The sequence below is a fragment of the Aricia agestis genome, chromosome Z, assembly GCF_905147365.1.
Source record: "Aricia agestis chromosome Z, ilAriAges1.1, whole genome shotgun sequence".
In the NCBI taxonomy this organism is placed as follows: Eukaryota; Metazoa; Arthropoda; class Insecta; order Lepidoptera; family Lycaenidae; genus Aricia; species Aricia agestis.
This window is the reverse complement of record NC_056428.1, coordinates 17,863,017-17,884,974: the sequence shown is the minus strand read 5'-3', so window position 1 is coordinate 17,884,974 and position 21,958 is coordinate 17,863,017. Positions and strand designations below refer to the sequence as shown.

The 21,958-nt window shown below is 38.0% G+C and overlaps 1 protein-coding gene across 2 annotated transcripts in view; it reads right to left on the bottom strand.

Moving 5' to 3' along the window:
• Nucleotides 1-21,958, bottom strand: part of LOC121738434 (alanine aminotransferase 1-like) — a 30,641-nt gene that overhangs the window by 1,808 nt on the left and 6,875 nt on the right. For both annotated transcript variants that reach the window (XM_042130474.1, XM_042130473.1), the window contains exons 3-9: nucleotides 16,510-16,599; nucleotides 16,109-16,203; nucleotides 12,123-12,313; nucleotides 6,790-6,992; nucleotides 6,051-6,179; nucleotides 4,588-4,797; nucleotides 3,298-3,441 (exon numbers count right to left, since the gene is read on the bottom strand). In XM_042130474.1, coding sequence (XP_041986408.1) covers nucleotides 3,298-3,441; nucleotides 4,588-4,797; nucleotides 6,051-6,179; nucleotides 6,790-6,992; nucleotides 12,123-12,313; nucleotides 16,109-16,203; nucleotides 16,510-16,599 — 1,062 coding nt within the window. The remainder of the gene's footprint in view (nucleotides 1-3,297; nucleotides 3,442-4,587; nucleotides 4,798-6,050; nucleotides 6,180-6,789; nucleotides 6,993-12,122; nucleotides 12,314-16,108; nucleotides 16,204-16,509; nucleotides 16,600-21,958) is intronic.

Here is a 21,958-nt window from a genome sequence, read left to right as displayed (position 1 = left end):
TTAAAATCGAGATTTACAAAATTGAACAACCATCTACGACTATTTTATTTGGATCTACATTACACTGTATTGCCTTCTGTTGCCAAAGTTTTTGAGCTGGCACTTCATAATATATTAATGAAACAGATCCGTGGAATTTTTTCTGACAACCAGCATGGTTTCCGCCCTGGTCGCTCTGTCAGTACGAATCTTCTAGCTCACGTCGACATAATTTCTAAGGCTCTTGACGCAGGCTATGAAGTGGACGTTCTATACTTTGATTTCTGCAAAGCCTTTGATAGAGTCGATAATGATGTCCTCCTCAAAAAGTTGAGCGCTCTTGGGTTCTCTCCTGGTCTTGTTCGTTTTTTCGCAGATTATCTTCGTGATCGGAAGCAATTTGTGAGGTATGGATGTTTTGAGAGTGCCCCTTATCATACACGCTCTGGTGTTAGCCAAGGGTCAGTGTTGGGCCCTCTCTTATTTCTTATATTTATTAACGATCTTACAACCATTCTTAAGTTTGCTAAGTGTTTGCTGTATGCCGACGACCTCAAGATTATTATGATCATAAAATCTATTTATGACTGTCTTCTTCTACAAAAGGACTTGGATGCTGTACAACACTGGAGTATTTCCAACAACCTTTTGTTTAATATGAATAAGTGTAGCGTAATGACTTATGGGCGGAAGCTACACCCGATCATCTTTAATTATTCTATGGATGGTCATATTATTTCCCGTGTCCATAGTATCAAGGACTTAGGGGTGTACTTTGACAAAACTCTTACGTTTAGGGACCACATATATGCGACGGCTCAAGACAGTTTCAAACGTCTAGGTTTTATACTCCGCAACGTTAAGGACTTTAAAAATCCCGTCGTTATAAAATTGCTATACAACGCACTAGTACGCAGCAAGCTAGAAACAGATGCGTGTGTCTGGGCTCCCTACACAGCTACATCAATTCTGATGCTTGAAAAAATCCAAAAGGCGTTTCTCAGATTTTTATTTAAGGAAGTGTACGGATACTACCCTTACATGTACCCAACTGGCTATCTCTTGGATACCTTAGGTTACCAATCTCTAGAGGTCCGACGAGGCGTTGACCTAATATTGGTTGCCTTAAAAATCCTTCGCAATATAATCGATTGCCCTGAACTCCATGCCTTAATGTGCCGCTTGTTTGTGCCTGACTATCTAAAGCACCGTCCTAGCCGTCGGCCAAAATTTTTCGCACTGCCGACTTGTCGGACTGTCGCGAGAGCTGAGTCCCCGCTGTACTGAGCACTAAACTTGCTCAACGCCCTTCTGTCAGCGAATCCTGAATGTGATGTGTTTGTTGATAAGTGGTTGGATGTGAAGAGAGCATGTGTAAGATTTTGTGAATGTAATTGTAAGTACGAAAGGGTTTCTTCTATTACTATTTAATTTAATTTGTGTATGTATTGTAACAATGTCATAATTAATTTTAAGTTTTAATTTTAGTCAAGATTGTAGTTATGCGACATCAGATTTACACCTTGGTATGCGACATCAGATTTACACTGTAGGTTGTCTAGCATTGTAGTTCTTTAGCCGGTATTCGGGTCACATTTTGTAGCCTTTTGGTGCACTTTTTTAGACGGAGTTACTCTTCCTTAGTTTTTATTATTCGTAGTTTAAAACTATAAAAAAAATACACTGTAAAAGTTTTCGAACGTGCCGAGATTCAAACCCAGGCCACATAATTATATAAAGGCCAATAATTTAATTTGTACATGGGCCGATAGATGGCGCTTGTACTAAGTAGTGAGATAGTTATTTAATAGATGGCGCTATTTCAAACAAGCTGAGTGTGAGGTTTTGTCACTTTTCACATAGAGCACGCTACACTAAGGGCAGATTGTATAGCATCCTAATATTACTTACCTACCAATGTTTTTCGCTAGCAGTGGTTTCCGATCGAATTGTAGTTTACATATTTTTCCATACAAACGTTGTCCCCTGTTTCCTGCCCGGATAAGGGAGCATACCCATACTACGTGACCTACTTTTTAAGATTTTTTGATCTCTGACAAACTCATTTTTTATGTTGTTTTATCTTAGATTCGGTCGTTAATTATTTGAATAAAAAAGTGATGTAACGTTTTCTATATCGACGGTACGGTACAGAATTTCATAAAATTTTTTTGACAATATTTTGGTGCCTTGGCTTTCATTTCTCGTTTCCACCAGATTTCCTCAACTAGAACCTCTATGGCCCTCCTGCACTAACCTCAATCCTGAATCCAAAAAAAAATGTGACGTAATGTTGATCAAATCCTTCGAGTGTAGGAAATCTCGAGGAAACGACTAAATCGAATACGAGGGTTAGGCCAGTATAAATAGTCAGTACTTAAAATGCGACCTGCGAGTCTAAAATGGTCGCTTTGTAGAATCATAATGAATCGTAATATGATTAATTTTCTTAAAATTGCAAAATGGTCACTCTACTTGCAATTCATGTCTACGGATCGACAACGTGGCGAAAAAAGGTAATAACGCTGCCATCATACAAAAACGTCACTTTCTCCTTTACGTGCAGCGCCCCCGCTCACGTTCATAAAAGGCCTTGTCGATCTGTATAGTTTGTGCGTTCTAAGATGATATGGGTGACAGTTTTCATGTTCCTTACTACGGGTATTTTACAAGAAAACAAAAATAATAAAAATGAAATAAATTATATTCCATCTACAAAAACAAATGTTTCCTAATAATTGTAAATGAATAAAAATGAAAAGATTTAACCGTGAAATAGGAGTATAAAATTATTGTTACGAAAATATTTGAAAAATGTCATATGCATGAAACGGAACTTATGTCAATAGAGATTGACTCGGTTGAATCGAAATCAAATCGATAAAAAAGGGCGGCCATCTTAAATCGCCGGCAACACTGAAATGTCAGTACGAAATCGATAATTACGATTGCAATTCCTTTACGTAGTGATTCGGTATTTTTAAACTATCGATTAATTTTTGTTAGGTAACTTCCCTACTATTGTCAATTATAATGTGTCACGCATATCATCATAAAACGCACAAACTATATTCATTCGTACTAATTTGACATTTCTCAGTTTGACAGTTTTGACAATTCATTTGCTGAATTGATTGAGAGGAATTGCTAAATGCGACCATTTTAGCCCCGCCGGTGTCAAGACGCGGTTTGGCTCTTTGATTGGTCCAAATTTTGGCAGCTAACCAATCATAGAGTCTGAACCGTGTCTTGAGACCGAGATGCATCTTGGGTACTGACTATTTGTACGGGCCTAAGTGTTTTCACTATAACAATTACCTGCACATCGTTACACTGGAAACCGGGCATGTTGTTGAAGGTGTCGACGATCATCCGCGCGCGCTTCTTGAGCGAGGCCAGCACCGCCGTCGTCTCCGACAGCCACAGGTCGTATGACGGCTCGCCGGGCGCGGGGGGCTTGGCCTGGAATAGTGTGATGGGTTAGTTGTTAGGCGAAAGTTCTTTAGGCGCGTTAAGAGTATAATTATTACAAAATGTAGGAAATCTGCAGGGCTTCGCTTAGGCAGCAGCAGGCTGCATTGTTTATAATCCGCTTTACTCATAAAAATATTTTAACAGCTAAAACCACCTGCACAAAATCTGCTTGTCTTCGTCTGGCATTAGAAATGTCATGTTATGAACGACAAAGACGGCCTTGAATAATTGCACACTGCGGAAATATCTTTAAGAAAACGCTATTGATCGGACTAGTAAGTCCACAGTACACAGTAGTGTAATAACTTTTTATAATTAAAACGTTTAATCAGCGAGTATATTGTTGACAATGAGATGTAAATATTTGCACAATAAGATGTAAATATTTTTATTATTAAGCGAATTTAAATCGCGCGATTTATTTTTCACAGTTCTGTAACACCAGGGGGATGTCACTCCGCGTTTCCGCCGCCGAGCTACAAGTACATACAGAGACTATCCGACGTCGGGGCGATTCAATGGTTGCCGCGCACTGACTCGTGGCGCACGCGCGCGCCTCTTACGCAGTGTCATATTTTAATTGGCAAAATTTATCAAAAAAAAATACTGCATTGCAGGCTGCAATGCAGTATTTTTGCAGCTGGGACAATGAAAAAATTGCAAAATATATCTACTGTCATGGTACCTAAATCTATGACAATGATAATATTATTAAATATACTTACACACAATTAATGTTTTATAATAAATATACTTATTGAAAATAGGTGGTACCTAGGTGGTAGCTGCATATACATTATAACCTACTTACATCAAATGAAAATCATGTGTCGTGTCTGTGTAAACTGAGTTATATATTCGGTATTCATTTACCTAATAGGTAGGTATAACAGTTTCCGTATGTATATACCTTGCGTGGTATTTATACTTATTTGATTTTGACAACCCTATTTTCGGAATATCTGACAAGGTGTGAAATTGGTGTGGAATAAAGTCGACCATCGTAACACATTGAATCTTATGAGAGTTACATCAGCACTTGCGATAAAAATATCACGATTTTATATAAATAAATTCACGCGAATAAAATTCGCAGTGCGGGCCAGTCCTTAGTCTCTAGCGTATATTACTCACCACACAATCAATAGCGATCTGCCCGGTGACGGCGGGACACAGCATGGCGGAGATGGCCTTGTAGAGGTGAGCCTGGACCTCGGGCTGCATGTTGACGAGCTCCATCCAGCCGGCGCGCAGCCCGCACTCCCCCATGTAGCCCTTGCTCACCGACATGAACGACGCTAGCTCCACTTCGTTCACGTAAGGCGCGCCCATCTCTACTAGCACCTGGAAATTTTAATAAACTTGTATAGACACCGAGTTGTATTTAAAATAAGAAATATTATAAGCTAATTGGAGTGTAAGGGGCCGATTCACCACTTCCTGATAAGTGCCAGATAGAGTATGGAGTACTGACAGGTACTCCATACTCTATCTGGCACATATATGAGTTGTGGATAGCATATCCGGCACTTATTAGGAAGTGAAACAGCCTTTAATGTAATGATTTTGGAACACTGAGTAAGACAATAATTATTATTTGATTTATTTACGCTAAATAAAATAGTATTTTTCACTTCTTTCATATTTTATTGTAATGTAGCAACATTATGACATTATACGGTTGGTAAAAAGCTCAAAAAACATATGCCACTTGGTACTAAATACAGAGTATCTGTCGGCAATATTATAATATACCCAACCAAGGTATCGATAGCCCGCACAATTTAATGTAAACTCAAAACGGAGCATATGAACGCAACCACTATTGGCTATTAACAAGTATTTAAGTATGCGTGTCATTCAAGAGGGCTGATAATAAAATATTATAACTAGCGACCAGGCCCGGCTTCGCATCGGGTATAAAATATATAGACACTGAAAAAATGATTAAAATCGATTTAGCAGTTTTGACTTCTATTCATTGTTACTACCCGTTGCCCGCATTGGTCGGTACCGCCGCAAAAGCTACTTCCCGCAAATCTGTGATATCTTCGAAAATATTCATTTAAATCGTATGCTGTAAAGGGTATGTATTTAAGTTATTTAATTGGATAAGGATTAATGTTGTGTTTATAAAAATTGCTTCGAAAATTAGCCATTAATTGTCGTAAAAAGAAAATGACAAAAAAATGTTATTGTGGGATATCCATAAGAGGTAGACATATACCATCGCAAAGTTTTCTGTAGACCTTTCAATGTGTACAATACTTGGTACATTATTTTGATAAATCTCGTAGCGTTCAGCCTGCGTTTGCAATGTAAGCGGAAAAAATGTAATTATTTACATCACATTAGAAACCCCAAAAATAACAGTATTTCTCCACTGTTTAATGAATGTTATTATACCTATAACCTTCCTCTTGAATAACTCTATCTATTAAAGGAAACCGCATCAAAATCCGTTGTGTAGTTTTAAAGATTAAAGGGAACAAAGGGACATGAGGGAAAAAAGGCGACATTTTTTATAATATGTATAGATTAGTGACCTTCATCGTATGCCAATTCGGCCGAGTGTTTATCTCAAGTCTCTCACTCACCTTCTTGAAGGAGTGGAACTGGCTGCCCTCGGCGTAGATGTTGTGCTGGTAGACCTCGTCCGCGAAGATGAACAGGCGGTGCGCGTGCGCGAACTTTATCACCGCCTCGATGTTCTCGCGAGTCAACACCTGGAAATAAAACATGAACTCAATAAACTTTAAAGCATTAAGAAAAGTTAAGTACCACATACTATTGTTTGTGATAGGTTTATTGTAGATTTTAATAAAATACATTTACAACAGTCAAGTAGCAAATGTATCTGTACATGGGCGTACCGAGGGGGGGGGGGGGGGGGAAGGGGGCAGCTCCCCCCCCCCCCCCCCTGGATCAGGTTGACGTCCCTACTAAGTATATTATCTAGTACTTTCATCTATAAAAATAACGAATTTTTGCCATTTGTTTGCAATACAACTAAAAATTATTATTTTTTTATTCTTTATAAAAACCTAGCTTATAAAAAATCTGATTTGCCCCCCCAAGAATCTGCATAATTTGCCACCCCCCTGGCCCAGAACCTGGGTAATTTGCCCAGATTTGATTTGACTGAACGCAGATTAAACCAGATAACTGTGACATATTATATATCGTAAGCTTTGAATTGGTACGTGCCAACAGTAGCAGTCTATGTCTGTGATTAGTGATCACTAACAAGCGACTTCCTCTAGCTACCTGCCTGTTGCGACTTTAGTTTACCTTAGCATTAAAGTAGCTACCCTATGGTTTCTCTGAGTTACCCACCTGTCCAGTAGGGTTCCCGGGGTTAATAACCACGATCGCCCGCACGGCGGTATCCTTCGCGGCGTCGGTGAGCGAGCGCTCTAGTTCACCGACGTCCAGCCCCCAGCCGCGCGGCTCGTCGAGGTAGTAGTGCACCTGCCGCAGACCGTACTCCGCCAGCGACGCCGAGTACAGCGGGTACTGCGGGATCGGGATCATCACACCTGAAAAATATTATAATTACTAGCTGTCCCGGCGAACATCGTATCACTTTAAAACCTTGCATGGACTTCAAGGATTATTTTAAGACTAAAATTAGCAGAATCGGTCCAGTCCTTATCGAGTTATAGCGTTACTAATACAATTGGAAATCCATTTTTAACCCCCGACAAAAAAGAGGGGTGTTATAAGTTTGACGTGTCTGTCTGTCGGTCTGTCTGTCTGTCTGTCTGTCTGTGGCATCGTAGCATCCAACCGAATCGTAAAAAAAACTAGATCAAAATCGGTGGACCGATTTTGATCTAGTTTTTTTTGTTTGAAAGCTGACTTAATTGAGAGTGTTCTTAGCTATAGTTCATCATCAGCCTGCTCCGTGCTGAAACATCGCGGTTCATCTGGTTCGTAAAGGGCCGATTAGCAACTTGCAGTCGTTTATTAATTAACAGGGCTTTGTTGCATTCTAGTTCGTGACATTTATGAATATTATTTACACATAATGGAAAGTTGACCTGGTGCTGCAGCATCACCTGGTAATCAATAGGATACCCAACTCTTCACCAACTTAGAGCAATGGTTTCGTGTTTGGGCTCATTTTAATAACGACAACTCGTAAGAGTTATCTACGATAACCAATAAATTTTTGCATGCTGCTGCTGCAGCATCACCTGGATTCTATAGGAGCCGTCAGCCGAGCTCCATATGAACCCAAAGTGGAGGTTTCATGTTTGGACCCATATTGACGGCCTCATCCAAAAGGACATTCCTAGATGGTATTCATTGGAATATAATATGATCCTGTTGATAGGAATTGTTCTGCACTTATAGCCAACACTAGTTTAAAAAGCATGAAATAAAATTAAATTAACAAATTAAAAAAAACCCCCCGCCAAACAACTTTAAAAAGTAATGAAATAATATATTTTACTGACTTTAAGTTTAAATAATTCATAAGTGTAAAGTAATATTTTAGTCCATAATTGTTGTCAAGGTGTGTCGGGGGACCGCTAATGTAGATGTTTGACTTCACATAAGTAACAATATTATAGTTTAAGGGTCAGTTCACAGTGAACCGAATCGAGACAATCAGTGACATGGCGATACAAAATGCAAAAGACACTGTTGGCTGAAAAATGCAAAAGACACTGATAAGTATTATAGATTATTAAATATGTGTGGCACTCGGGGACCGCCGCGGTAAAGTTATTGCATAGCATTTTTTATCAACTTGGGCAATTATAGTTCGTATACGCACTCGCACGCACACAAACACCGTGGCGAAGTCTGGCAACGTGTGTGTGTTGTCGGAACGGGGGTGTTAGGTTTTTTTGGGTAAAGAATTTTTTGATTCGTTGCCGCGCTTCAAAGCCCGCGATAAAAGCTAGTCAATAGCTTACAAATTCAATTTAGCTGAAAGGTAACCCCGTGCGAGTTTCGTACGCCGGTTTCTTAGCCGGGTTCATCAAAGAAAGTTCAAGGACAAACAAGTATTTTGAATATATGTAAATAATATAATGTATACTGGACTGGACTTAGATTTTGATGGGTACAGATGTTACTTGAATATTGAAGAAGAAAAGTACTGACTACTTGGTACTATTGAATATTGAGGAACTTAAAAATGGACTTATCGTTGAAATAGTTTTATTTTTATTTTGGTACTTGCCCTATAGTTACTGTAGTCTATAAGATAATAGCAGTCTCTTGAGCTATGGGACAACAAAATCTTATTCATTAATTAATTGGCTTGGGCCTACATATTACACTGTTTGTCTTTCGTTGCAAATAGGCTACTAGACCTATATTCAATTTCATTGAACAAATGCTTATTTCTAGTAGAACTTGGCCTAGGAAACCGTATTTCACCCAAATAAAAGCTTATGATTGATAAATAAAGTCGATTTGAAAATATGATTTTATGAAAATATGATTTGTACTGACGAAAACGCTTTTGCGGTACATCCGATTTGGATGTGACGTCATCAGACTCGTAATTTAATATCTTTTAGTTATCGCGCTCGTTATATGTAAGTTTATTTGTACATAAATAATAAGAATAAGCCTAGAAAGATTTGTAAAATATATTTTCTTGAATAATTCAAATAAAACATCAGTTTTATATATTATCTCCATTTATTGTAGACGGGAAATGAAATGGCCAAAACTTTTCTCCAAAAGTTTTCAACATTACAAATGATTTCTAATTTCTTATTCAATTCTTTTATAATTTTTGGGCACTTTTAGACTCGTATATTTAGCACATAAAAATGTTCAATAAAGAGAGTTTAAAATACAAAACGTATGACGTCACACTATAGCGGACAGGGTTTTCGGCGCTATTTTTATGGCATATTTTTCAATCAACATTTTTATGGGTTTCTACTGTGTAAAATATTAAAATATTAGTTTTTTTTTAAATGAATGATTAAGAAGCGATTAGCATGAAGAAAAAAATTAGATCAAGTAGCCTATTGCAATATCTATTCTCTACACTGTCTACAGTCTAAATATACATAGCAGTACATATTTGATATATGCGCTGGTATTTGTTCCTCACGTATGTTGTAACAAAAATTAAACATTAGACATCATTATCTACAACATAATATTATATCTACATATTGTAAATGTCTGTCGTCATGCCACAAGCATTGAGTAAACATGATAACTGTTTGATAAGTATTTTATTTGTCTCTGGGCAAAACTACGCTTTATTATTTATGTTTTTTAGGTTTATTAATTATTAAGTTTATAGGTTAATAGGTTTCTGACTTGAATTGCAATTTGCAGGCTATAATTTATATATTTATATAATATTAGACCTGTATAATAATAATATACTGTATAATATTATCAATAACAAAATAGATGTATATCGTTTTCTATAAAAGTTAAAACACTCGAGTCTGTTAAGATGAGGCATAGCCGCAAAACGAAAATCTCGGTTGTTGTTGACATAACGATGACGTACTACTGAAAGTACACAACATAGACACACATAGACTTCCATTAGGAATTCCAATCAATCACGACTTGTCTAATGATGGTAGCGTCACATGACACATTGTATCGCAGTAGGTAAACGACCAAACTCCAAAGCTAGGCAGTTTTTAAACAGGTATTATTATTAATGATTCAAAATAATCAAAAATTAAAAAAAAACATTAACCGATATACAGCTAACTAGATGGCGCCCCCGACTCTCTTGCGCTGAGACTCGATTATCGCGCGGGAACCGTACATTATTCCGGGATAAAAAGTATCCTATGTACTTTCCCGGGACTCAAAGTATATCTATTATCCATACATCAGCAAAATCGGTTCAGTGGTTTTGGGCGTGAAGAGGTAACAGACAAGACAGACATACATAGCGTTTATAATATTAGTATGGAATAGCCAACTCATTATAAACAATCCATTGACACCTAATAACAATAGGTAATTTTTTAGTCATGGCGATAAAACAAACTGTTATGTGCATTTTATTAATCGTAAGCGGATTATAAATAAGCTTTACAGCAAATTAACTAAAAAAAAATCTAAATTTCGTTCTTATCCATAACCTTAGTCAAACATTTCTAAATTTAACTCTACACTGCATAGTAATGGTTATTTACTAGACTGCAAAGTAATAGTTAATAGTACTGCATCGAGTCGCGCCACCACAGTCGACCTTGGTGTGAACTCAAGTCGCCAGTCGTCAGTAGTTACACACCACAACATAATCGATATCACGTGCAACGGTCTGGGGCTAACCCACCACACCACATTATCATGTTATTACGTCAGGACGAAGTGTCAGGCGTGTTCTAAAGTCAAAAACCCGTGATTTGTACCTTTCTTTCTTAAAAATGAACTATTATATTCTAAGGCAAATGACTTGTTATATTCTAAGGCAAAATCCGTATTATTATTTAACTATATTAGGATTGCCAAATAGTATCATATTCTAGACAAGTATACTGGCAATTTGAACGGGATCATGGCGGAAATAAAGCAGCTGTCTTTTGAGCCAAGGAGCTCCAAGTACTACTTTGCAGCTGCTTGCAAGGACATACATATTTTTAAGTCGAATGCGTCATATCGCTACTAAACCCAAGAACTCTATTTAAATGGTCAAGATAATCGTGATTACACATTGGCTACAATATAAGTCTAGCGGTCTTGTGGCGGACTAACTAGCGATACAATCCTGCATCGCGCCGTCAAAGTTTTCTAAGGCAATATATTAAATACGACAACTGAACTCTAATATAATAGGTTTCGGGCGGACCGAGCTTACCACATCGCTTTCTTTCTTTAAGAGGATTCCACACCGCCGTTTTTCCATACAAACGTTGTCCCCTGTTTCCTCCCTGCCTGGATAATGCCGGTAGAGTTATGATTTTTTTCCTGAATATCTATGGCCACTATTAGCATGTCCCTATGTTTTCTTTTTTTTTTCATAATTTTATTAATAAAAAAGATAGAACGTCCAAAAACCAAAAAAATGGCCAGATTTTCCTCTGTGTTCAAACACCCAGAGAACAAAACTACCTCAAATATACAAAAAAAAATAAAACATAGGAACACAGCTCAAGCCTTGCTTTATTTCTTAATGAAAAAATTACTTAAATCGGTTAAGTTTTGGAGAAGGAATCAGCGGACAACGAATCAAAGATTTTCTGTTCTTTTATTAGAACTTTTGTCGTGTTGTCTTTATCACGCTCTGCGGTGGGAGACTTGAGATTGGTGAGACAGCAATACATTTTCAAATACCTATTTTCAATTTCTCTTGCCCCTGGTGTATCCTCTTAAGGCTCCTTTGCATACTCCCACAACTTTTGACCTTGGGGGCGCTAATTCTATTTATACTAACTACAATGGCGTAGCTACTAAGGGGCAAGGGGTGGATCAGTGTCACGGAGCCCTCAAATTCAGAGGGGCCCTCAATATCTGATTAACAATAAACAAATTCATATGTGAGTTAGCAAATGTCAACTGGAACTTGACGTAAAAGTTTTAAAATACGCCTCTGATCGAGGGGCCTCGCCCACAGAAAATTTCAGTCTAGCGAGTTGCATCGCCTCTGCTAATTTATTTTTTGTCCCAGGGTCTTGGGTTACCTAGCTACGCCACTGACTAACTAGCGGACTCACCCGACGGCTTCCCATCGACGGGGTTACACAGCAGCTGCAGGCAGTTCTTGATGGCGGTGGAGGCGCCGGCGGAGAGGCACACGTCCTGCCAGCGACTGGGGTGGCCGTCCCGCCGCGCGATGTACTCTGCCACATGCTGCCGGATCATGTCCACGCCGTGCGACGCCGAGTACGCACCCACCGAGCCGCCGCTGTAGAGGTGATAGCATGATACTGAGTTAGGTTTAAAGATTCGTTATTATCAATAATTATGGTCAAACTATTTGTAAAGTTATAACTCATAAACAATAATATTAATAGCTGTTAAACCTATTTTATTTATTACAGACTTAAACATCAGACATCGCGTCATATCCTGTTGTATAGCGGCAGCGACCACATAACCCAATAGACGCCTAATGTTTTGATTTTCTCATAATAAATTATTGTGTTAATGTGCTGAGGTAAGCGACGCGGGGGGGGAGAGGTAAGAAATGCATTACGATTGGCCAATTCAAATTCACGGCATGTCATAAATCAGAACTAGTGATGGGAAGTACGAGAAGCGCTTGTCAAAAGAAATAAAAAAACCAGTACATATTTATTTTAAAGTATAGAATGAAGAAAAGACTTTTATTAATTGTGGCAAGCTTCTAAAAATATACAAAAACGTCTTCGGATTATATTAAAAAAGTACCTATACTTACCTAAGTATATTTAAAAATATACTTCTTTTAAACTTTTAAAGGGCAAAAATTCTGTAATATTTTTTATTTTTTTTATGAAATAAGGGGGCAAACGAGCTAACGGGTCACCTGATGGAAAGCTACTTCCGCGCCCATGGACACTCGCAGCATCAAAAGAGCTGCGCGTGCGTTGCCGGCCTTTTAAGGGTAGGGATGGGAAGAGAAGGGAGTAGGGAAGGTAATGAAGGAAATAGGGTAGGGGATTGGGCCTCCGGTAAACTCACTCACTCGGCGAAACACAGCGCAAGCGCTGTTTCACGCCGGTTTTCTGTGAGAACGTGGTATTTCTCCGGTCGAGCCGGCCCATTCGTGCCGAAGCATGGCTCTCCCACGTATAGCTATACGCTATATAAATTATAATCATTAATCAGATGTTGAACAACAGTTCTACTCAAAATGACTTGCGCATATCATGCTTTGTTTCGATTTTCGATTAAAAAAAATATACCTCTGAAAGATAGTTGGTATCACATCACTAGTGGCGCGTGACGATAACGGAAGAAAGGATAAGCATTACTAATTTGTATTTGATAGAAAGGGATATGACTTATGTCAAATGCTTTCGTCATGGATTCAGACCAGTGTAATTTGAGCTCTGAATAAATTGATTCTTGACAGTAAAAAAAATATTTTGTATGAAACGCACGAGATGTACATGGGTCACGGATGTGGTCGATACTAAGACAGATTTCGCTATCATTATCTAAAGTAAGACCTATAAGTCTTACATATTGGCCGTGTTCGTCGTAATTTTTAGCGCATTTACTGCAAAACCTAGTTATTGCGCATGTCCAAATCATGTCATGCCATGGCAACGACAACTGTTTACGACTTGACATTTAACCCAATTGCAATTTGTTGGTGGCGTTGCAATGAACAAACCAGTGGGAGAGCCATACTTCGGCACGAATGGAGAAATACCATGCTCTCACAGAAAACCGGCGTGAAACAGCGCTTGCGCTGTGTTTCACCGAGTGAGTGAGTTTACCGGAGGCCCAATCCCCCACCCTATTCCCTTCCCTACCTTCCCCTATTCCCTTCCCTTCCTTACCTTCCCATATTCCCTTCCCTTCCCATCCCTACCCTCTCCTGTTACCCTATTCCCTCTTAAAAGGCCGGCAACGCACCTGCATCTCTTCTGATGCTACGAGTGTCCATGGGTGACGGAAGTTGCTTTCCATTAGGTGACCAGTTTGCTCGTTTGCCCTCTTATTTCATAAAAACAAAACAATTAAATTTTTAAATTTTTTCAAGTGATCCATATCCATATTTTCCGAAATAAAATAATCAAACACTATCATAGTGTTAAATAAATTATTATTTGTACGGCTGTTAGACAATTTAGGCTTATGTATTTATGTTTAGCTTTTATTATTTTAATCATGTATAAACAATTAAGACGTTGTTTACGACTTGACCAGCAACTTGTTATGGCGTTGCCATGACATCTTTTGGACATGCGCAATAAAAGGTTTGTCCAAAAATACGCCGACGAACACGGCCATTGTCTGAAAGTATTCGCCTTGCATAAGGCGTCTAGAGGCTTAGTGGTCGCTGTATAGCGGTATACGGAAGTAGACGGGGAAAAGTTTAAAGACAAGAAGTTGTTTTCAAGTTTCCGATCTGTTTTGGTTAATGCAGATTGCCTACTTAACTGCCTGGCTTTTCCAGCTTTGATAACCATGGGTTAAATAATCATGTTCTTTGTATTGCACACATACTTAGGCATTATAAGTACTACATATTTGTCAGGTAGGTATACCGTTTCAAAGAAAACGCTACCATCACCAAAATAATTGTGGGATTATAACAACAAAACGGACAGACCGAGTCACCTATAATGTAAATGCGCACAGCGCTGAATCATTATGCTAACGACCGGCGGTAGACAGTCTGCAGTTTGTAATGGAACAATTAACTCTAAAGTCTGCTTATTAACCTCATTAACAACTATTGCAATGAATAATATTAAAAACATTTTTATTCTTATGTAAACTAGAACGCGGTTTTATAAAAATGTTCGATGACTTGAAATCTCAAATTGTTATTGTTTAAAAACAAAAATAGGTTTTTTTTTGGCTTTGATATCAAGTTTTATGAAACCAATTGGTAACTTAAGTTATGTTAGTACTAGCGACCCGTCCCGGCGTCGCACGGGTATAAAATATATGTATAGCCACTGAAAAAATGATTAAAATCGATAGCCTATGATCCTTCACGTGACTTGAACTTCTATTTCATATAGGTCACCAGTAGTTCGCGAGATAAGCCCTTTCAAATAATTACCCCCGTTTTTTCCACATTCTCCTATTAGTCTAACGTGATAAAATATAGCCTATAACAGCCTTTCTCAATAAATGGGCTAATACTGAAAGAATTTTTCAACTAGGACCAGTAGTTCCTGAGATTACCGCGTTTAAGTTAGCCCTTTCATATAACTTTCCGCGTTTTTTCCACATTTTCCTCTATTTATTCGCTCCTATTAGTCTTAGCGTGATAAAATATAGCCTATAGCCTTCCTCGATAAATGGGCTATCTTACACTGAAAGAGTCATCAAAATCTTAAAAGTAGTTTTAAAGATTAAAAGGAACAAAGGGACATTAGTGAAAAAATCGACTTTGTTTTATATGTATAGATTATAACTTATAAGTAAAAATCACTCACTCTTACAGTAAACACGAATGAATTTAGCGATACCTCTGTAGCTTAAATCCATCAAGCCGGTCAGGCGGCCAAACAATTATTATGTACTAAAATACTAAATAGGTACTCTCGAAAAACATAACCGTGCTTCGGTTAAAAACAATTTAAATATCTGAGAACACGGAATTTAGCAACTCGCGTCGTCTATCCAAAGTACCAGGATACCATAACCACAATAAGGGTGGGTTGCACCAACTTACTTTAGCTATAACTGTAACTTTAACTATAACTATAACTACAATGCAAAATTTCAAATCTTTGGTTAAAGTCAAAAATGGACGCCATATCTAACCACAACCTTGAGCTCGACAAGGCTTTGAATGAACGTGGCGAAAAAAGGAACTAACGCTGTCATCATACAAAACCGCAATTTTTGACAGTTCTCCTTTACCAGCAGCGCCCCCGCCCACGTTCATTTCAAGCCTTGTCGGACCAGCTGTCATCTGTCAAATTCTGTGGTTAAAGTTAAAGTTAGCCTTACCTATAACCGTAACTTTGACCATAACTTTAACTTTAACCTCTAGCCTAGCCTCTGGTACCCACCCTAAGCAACTTACCCGAGACCGCTCATGAGGTCGCAGGCGCGCTGCTTCACGTCGGCGGGGAAGTCGCTGGTCTTCAGCAGCTCGGGGAGGACGGTGCACGCCAGCACCTACAATAAGTAATTTGGGGAGTTATCGCATAATACTAGAGGTGTATGCTTTTTTGTTTGTCCTCATTAATTTCTTCTTTTTCTAATAAATTGCAATGGGCTTCGGACACGATACAACACTTTCTTCGGCCAATTTTCCCACTACAACTTCTGTGTAGCCTGGATCAACAGCATAACTACGAAGTACTTCTATGATCTCAGGTGTGACATAGTAGGGGACATGCTTTTTGAGGCCTAAGAATCATAATGGCCCTCAAAATAGGGCTGGTGTGATAAACAATTTCAAATATGGAATATGTGTGTTACCTGTCTGATAAAGGTGATGGGCACTTGCCCCATGGCGTGCGCATCTCCGATGTTGGCCTTGATCACCCGCTTGAACGGCTTCTGCGCGCCCTGCAGACAGAACACACGGTTAGTGCCCTAGCAGAGAATATCTACCTCAAGAGGAATACAACCCAAAAAATACTGGAAGCCTTTCTGAAATAACTGGACATGGCATATGTGATCAATTATACTATTATAAGTTACAACAGACTTCCCAACTCCTTGGACACTATTATTGTTTGTCACCATCTTACTCCAATTTAAACGTACAACCTATAGGCTATAACCAGAGGTGAACAAACTCTGCACCATGTTAAGTAAAAGTTAATACTCACAACATGTAACCCAACATTTGGCCATAGTAGCTCACGTGGTCTTCATTTTGTGCCTACACAATTGCATTTCCTTCAACGGTTCCCGTAACGATATTTGGCAGAAGTCCAGATATTTTACGTTATGATAACAGAGATATCGGAAACGTAGTGACGTAGACCACGTGGGGAGATTAATACCTGGCAGGTGTAAGGTGTTACACTAACAGAGCAGTGGTAAATTGGTGTAATGCAGTAACTGCACTCATTACACAATATGTCTAATGTCTGTACTGCTGTATCAATGTCAGCTATCCCATAGCTGACATTGATACAGCAGCACTGGATTCTAGTACGTATACCTATCAGTAGGTACTAGGTATTCGGAAGAATCAACAGTTTCAAAACTGCATATAGTAATGTAAATATGTATTCTAAGTTATGTGTTTGGTTAACAAAGAGGGGGAGGGGAGGGGGGACTGAAGTTTTTGAAAAAACATTGTAATTATTCATAACAATAAAATTTTTGTATTTTGTATTTGTATTTTTGTATATTATCAATATTTATACGTGTTTGGTGACGACCATTCTATTACAAGTATGTAATGGTCCTGTCCTCCGTCAATCGTGTAACTGAATACGACCACAACAGCTATTAACCTCTGTTGACCCAGTATATGGACTCAATATATCCTGTTGTTCGCAACGGCAGTATAATTTTTATCAACTTCGTGACTACATTTTGCCAATAAGGTAGGACTAAACACTGACAGAAGTTGCAAGAGTATCTTTTTCAATTCTAAGGATGGACCTGATTATTATTTTTAACAAAAAATTAAAACTGACTTCCAGTGTAAAAACAATAATAATTTATAATGAACAAAAAGGTATTAAATAATAATTCTTACTCTTTGAAGTGCCTTAGGCATAATTCTCCTATATATCGTCATTATTTATCATACCTATTTATCATCAAAAATGACCCCCTCCCCTGGATTATATTGAATTCCCTACTAAGTACATTATCTAGTACTTTCGTCTATAAAAATTAAAACTAATAAAACGAATTTTTGCCATTTGTTTGCAATGATACAATATTTAACAACTAAAAATTATTAATTTTTTATTCTTTATAAACACCTAGCTTCTAAAAAATCTAATATGCCCCCCCCCCCCCCCTGGCCCAGAACCTGGGTACGCCCATGCCCCTAAGCTAGGGCAACTAAGTTATCAGTGGCTGTAACTAAGTGGGCCTATCAAAGCGCACGGAAGTGCACAGGCCAAGTTCCAGCAGGCCGCGCGCATGCCGTCAGTCGTGCACTATTTACACGAACCGTTTCGACGCACTTTTGACCACCCTGTTATAGCTTGCAGTGTCTATTGCGATATGACACGATACGATATGCGATATTATACCAGTACTTAAGCAGTATACCCAATTTCATAGATATAGCTTTGGTGGATACTAGCCCCATTTTAACAGGTATGTTTTTGGTGGGATAAGGTATTACAACCAAAGGTCACATGAATTGTGTCGTGTGAAACCAGCATTAGCAAACTAATACTATATTTCAAAATCAAATATTTGCAAGTATCCACTATCTATGATCATTTAACAACATTTAGAGATGGCCTTGGACTATGAAATTTAGTATAGGTACTTGTACTATCTATTCTGTGGTATAGGAACAATTTTCTTAATCATACCAGCTCTTACCTTATTGAAAAGCAAATCTTAGTTAACTTTTTCCTAATTATAAAAAAAGGTTGGCCAGATATTTTCAAAATTGTTTGCACTGTACAATGTGCAGAAAACACCAAAGTTATGTAGGTACCTACCAATGTTAGATGTGACACACATAAAAGATTTAAAATGGAAGCGTTTATTAATAACTAGCTGTTATCCGCGACTTCGTCCGCGTGGACTTCACTTCAAAGCGCGCGATGTCAACAAAATTGGTGTCAAATTTAAAAGCTTTTTAAAACCCTGGTACCCCTCAAATCAAAATACCCAAAACAGCTGTGTAGTGTGCACATAATATATTTTTTTATTAAACTTTTTTATACTTACCAAATTTTAAAGCTTATTTAGCTTTACACAACTTAGCTGCATTACACAACTTTAGCTTTACCCATAAACTATTTAGTATTTATTATTATATGTTATTATATGTCAGTATCTGTTATCTATACTAATATTATAAATGCGAAAGTATCTCTGTCTGTCTGTCTGTGTGTCTGTCTCGCTTTCACGCCAAAACTACTGAACCGATTGTAATGAAATTTTGTACACAGATAGTCTAAGGCCTGAGAAAGGACATAGGCTACTTTTTAACTGGAAAAGGGGGTTGTAAGGGGGTGAAAATGCGTAAATTTGGTCAAATTAAGTTAGTTCTAAAAACTCAAAATAGATGGCGCCAAGAGTCCCCTAGATCGCGCTATTGCTTGATCATGCGTATTTCTATAAGACGTGGTACCATGTTAAGCTAAGTTTTTCGATTCTTTCGATTGTTTTACACGTTCTATACTAATATTATAAATGCGAAAGTATCTCTGTCTGTCTGTCTGTCTCGCTTTCACGCCAAAACTACTGAACCGATTGTAATGAAATTTTGTACACAGATAGTCTAAAGCCTGAGAAAGGACATAGGCTACTTTTTAACTGGAAAAGGGTAAGGGGGTGAAAATGCGTAAATTTGGTCAAATTAAGTTAGTTCCAAAAACTCAAAATAGATGGCACCAAGAGTCCTCTAGATCGCGCTATTGCTTGCTCATGCGTATTTCTATAAGAGGTGGTACCATGTTAAGCTAAGTTTTTAGATTCTTTCGATTGTTATACACGTTATTAACTAAGAACTCACCTACCAACTTAGATTAGATATCAAATTCAAAAACAACAGCGCCAAAACTACTGAACCGATTGTAATGAAATTTTTTACACAGATAGTCTAAAGCCTGAGAAAGGACATAGGCTACTTCTTACTGGAAAAAGGAGTTTTAAGGGGGTGTTTATGCGTAAATTTGTTCAAATTAAGTAAGCTCCAAAAACTGGAACAGATGGCGCCAAGAGTCGCCTAGATCGCGCTATCGCATGCTCATATGTATTTCTATAAGAGGTGGTACCATGTTGAGTTAATATTTCGATTCTTTCGATTGTTATACATGTTATTAAATAACTCACGTACCAACATAGAAATCAGAAACAACAGTCTACCAATAATAAATACTAAATAGTTAATGGCCTATGGGTATTGGCTATTGGGCAAAGCTAAAGTTGTGTAATGCATTATGCAGCTAAGTTGTGTACCGCTAAATAAGCTTTAAAAGGTATAAGAAAAAGTTTAATTAAAATAAAATATAATATGATTTTTTTTGCACACTACACGGCTGTTTTGGGTATTTTGATTTAAGGGGTACCAGGGTTTTAAAAAGCTTTTGACCCCAATTTTATTGACACCGCGCGCTATAAACTGAAGTCCACGCGGACGAAGTCGCGGGCAACAGCTAGTTTCTGATATATCTATGTTGGTAGGTGAGTTATTTAATAACGTGTATGACAATCGAAAGAATCGAAAAACTTAATTAAACATGGTACCACCTTTTATGGAAATTCGCATGAGCAAGCAATAGCGCGATCTAGGCGACTCTTGGCGCCATCTGTTATGAGTTTTTGGAACTTACTTAATTTGAACAAATTTACGCATAAACACCCCCTTACAACCCCTTTTTCCAGTTAAAAAGTAGCCTATGTTTTTTCTCAGGCTTTAGACTATCTGTGTACAAAATTTCATTACAATCGGTTCAGTAGTTTTGGCGTGAAAGCGAGACAGACAGAGATACTTTCGCATTTATAATATTACTAGATGTCCCGCGCGGCTTCGCCCGCGTAAATTAGGAATTTTACAGAAACCGTACATTTTCCCATAAAAAATATTTTCCCCGTTTTTTCCGCATTTTCCTGAGTTTCTTCGGTCGTATTAGTCTTAGCGTGATAATATATTATATAATATAGCCTATAGTCTTACTCGATAAATGATCAATCTAACACTGAGATAAGTTTTTAAATCGGACCTGTAGTTCCTGAGATTGACGCGTCCAAGCAAACATACTCTTTAATGTTATTATATTAGGGAGGTATAGATTTTTTTTATCTATGGACGCTTCACACCACGTCAGTCTGGCCCCGTGGTAAGTACCTGATGGACTTGTGTTACAGGTACCAGACAACGGAAATATATTTAATACTTTTATACTATACATATATTTAAGATTTTAATTATATGATACACATATTTAATACACATCCATGACCCAGGAACTTTGAAAACTTTTTGTTCCGTCGGCGGGATTTGAACCCGCAACCTCCGGCTTGAGCTACCAACGCGCTCACCACTGAGCCACAGAGGTCGTCAAACTATTTTTAGAAATAAAATAAAGATTTTTTTTTAATTATCGCTTGACAAACTCGAGTCTCGATCTAAAAGACTATGAAATGGTATAATATGGTAGTGATGATGATGATGATGATGAATGAATGTAATTTGCATAGTAGCATATGGTTCCTGTTCTTAAAACAACGCCGAAACTCCCAAACTTGTATCTATAAAGAATCAGGAGTTCTCTCAGCACCTTCCGAACCACGGTATACCAGGTATATCTCGGTGCAAAATCTTACTCGTTGGTAGCATATGCTTAGAATACTTCTCACGAAACCGAAGTCACCACACGTTTCCCTATAAGTTTTGAGGAGTTCCCTCGATTACTTATGGATCCTTCATCAGATCACCACTTTTGTGAATATAAAAATCGGGTAACATACGGCGGAGTAATCGTTGAATATAAGAAAACGAACATAACACCTCCCCCATGTTGAAAGTCGGTTAAAATTGAAAGCCTATGTGTTATTCTGATGTATAAGCTATATTATTGTAAAGTTTCATTAAAATCCGTTCAGTAGTTTTTGCGTGAAAGAGTAACAAACATCCATACATCCACACATCCATATATCCAAACAAACTTTCGCCTTTATAATATTAGTAGGATGTAGCCTATAATATATTATCACGCTAAGACCAATAGAAGCGGAGCACCAATGAAGAATGTTTCAAAATCGGGTG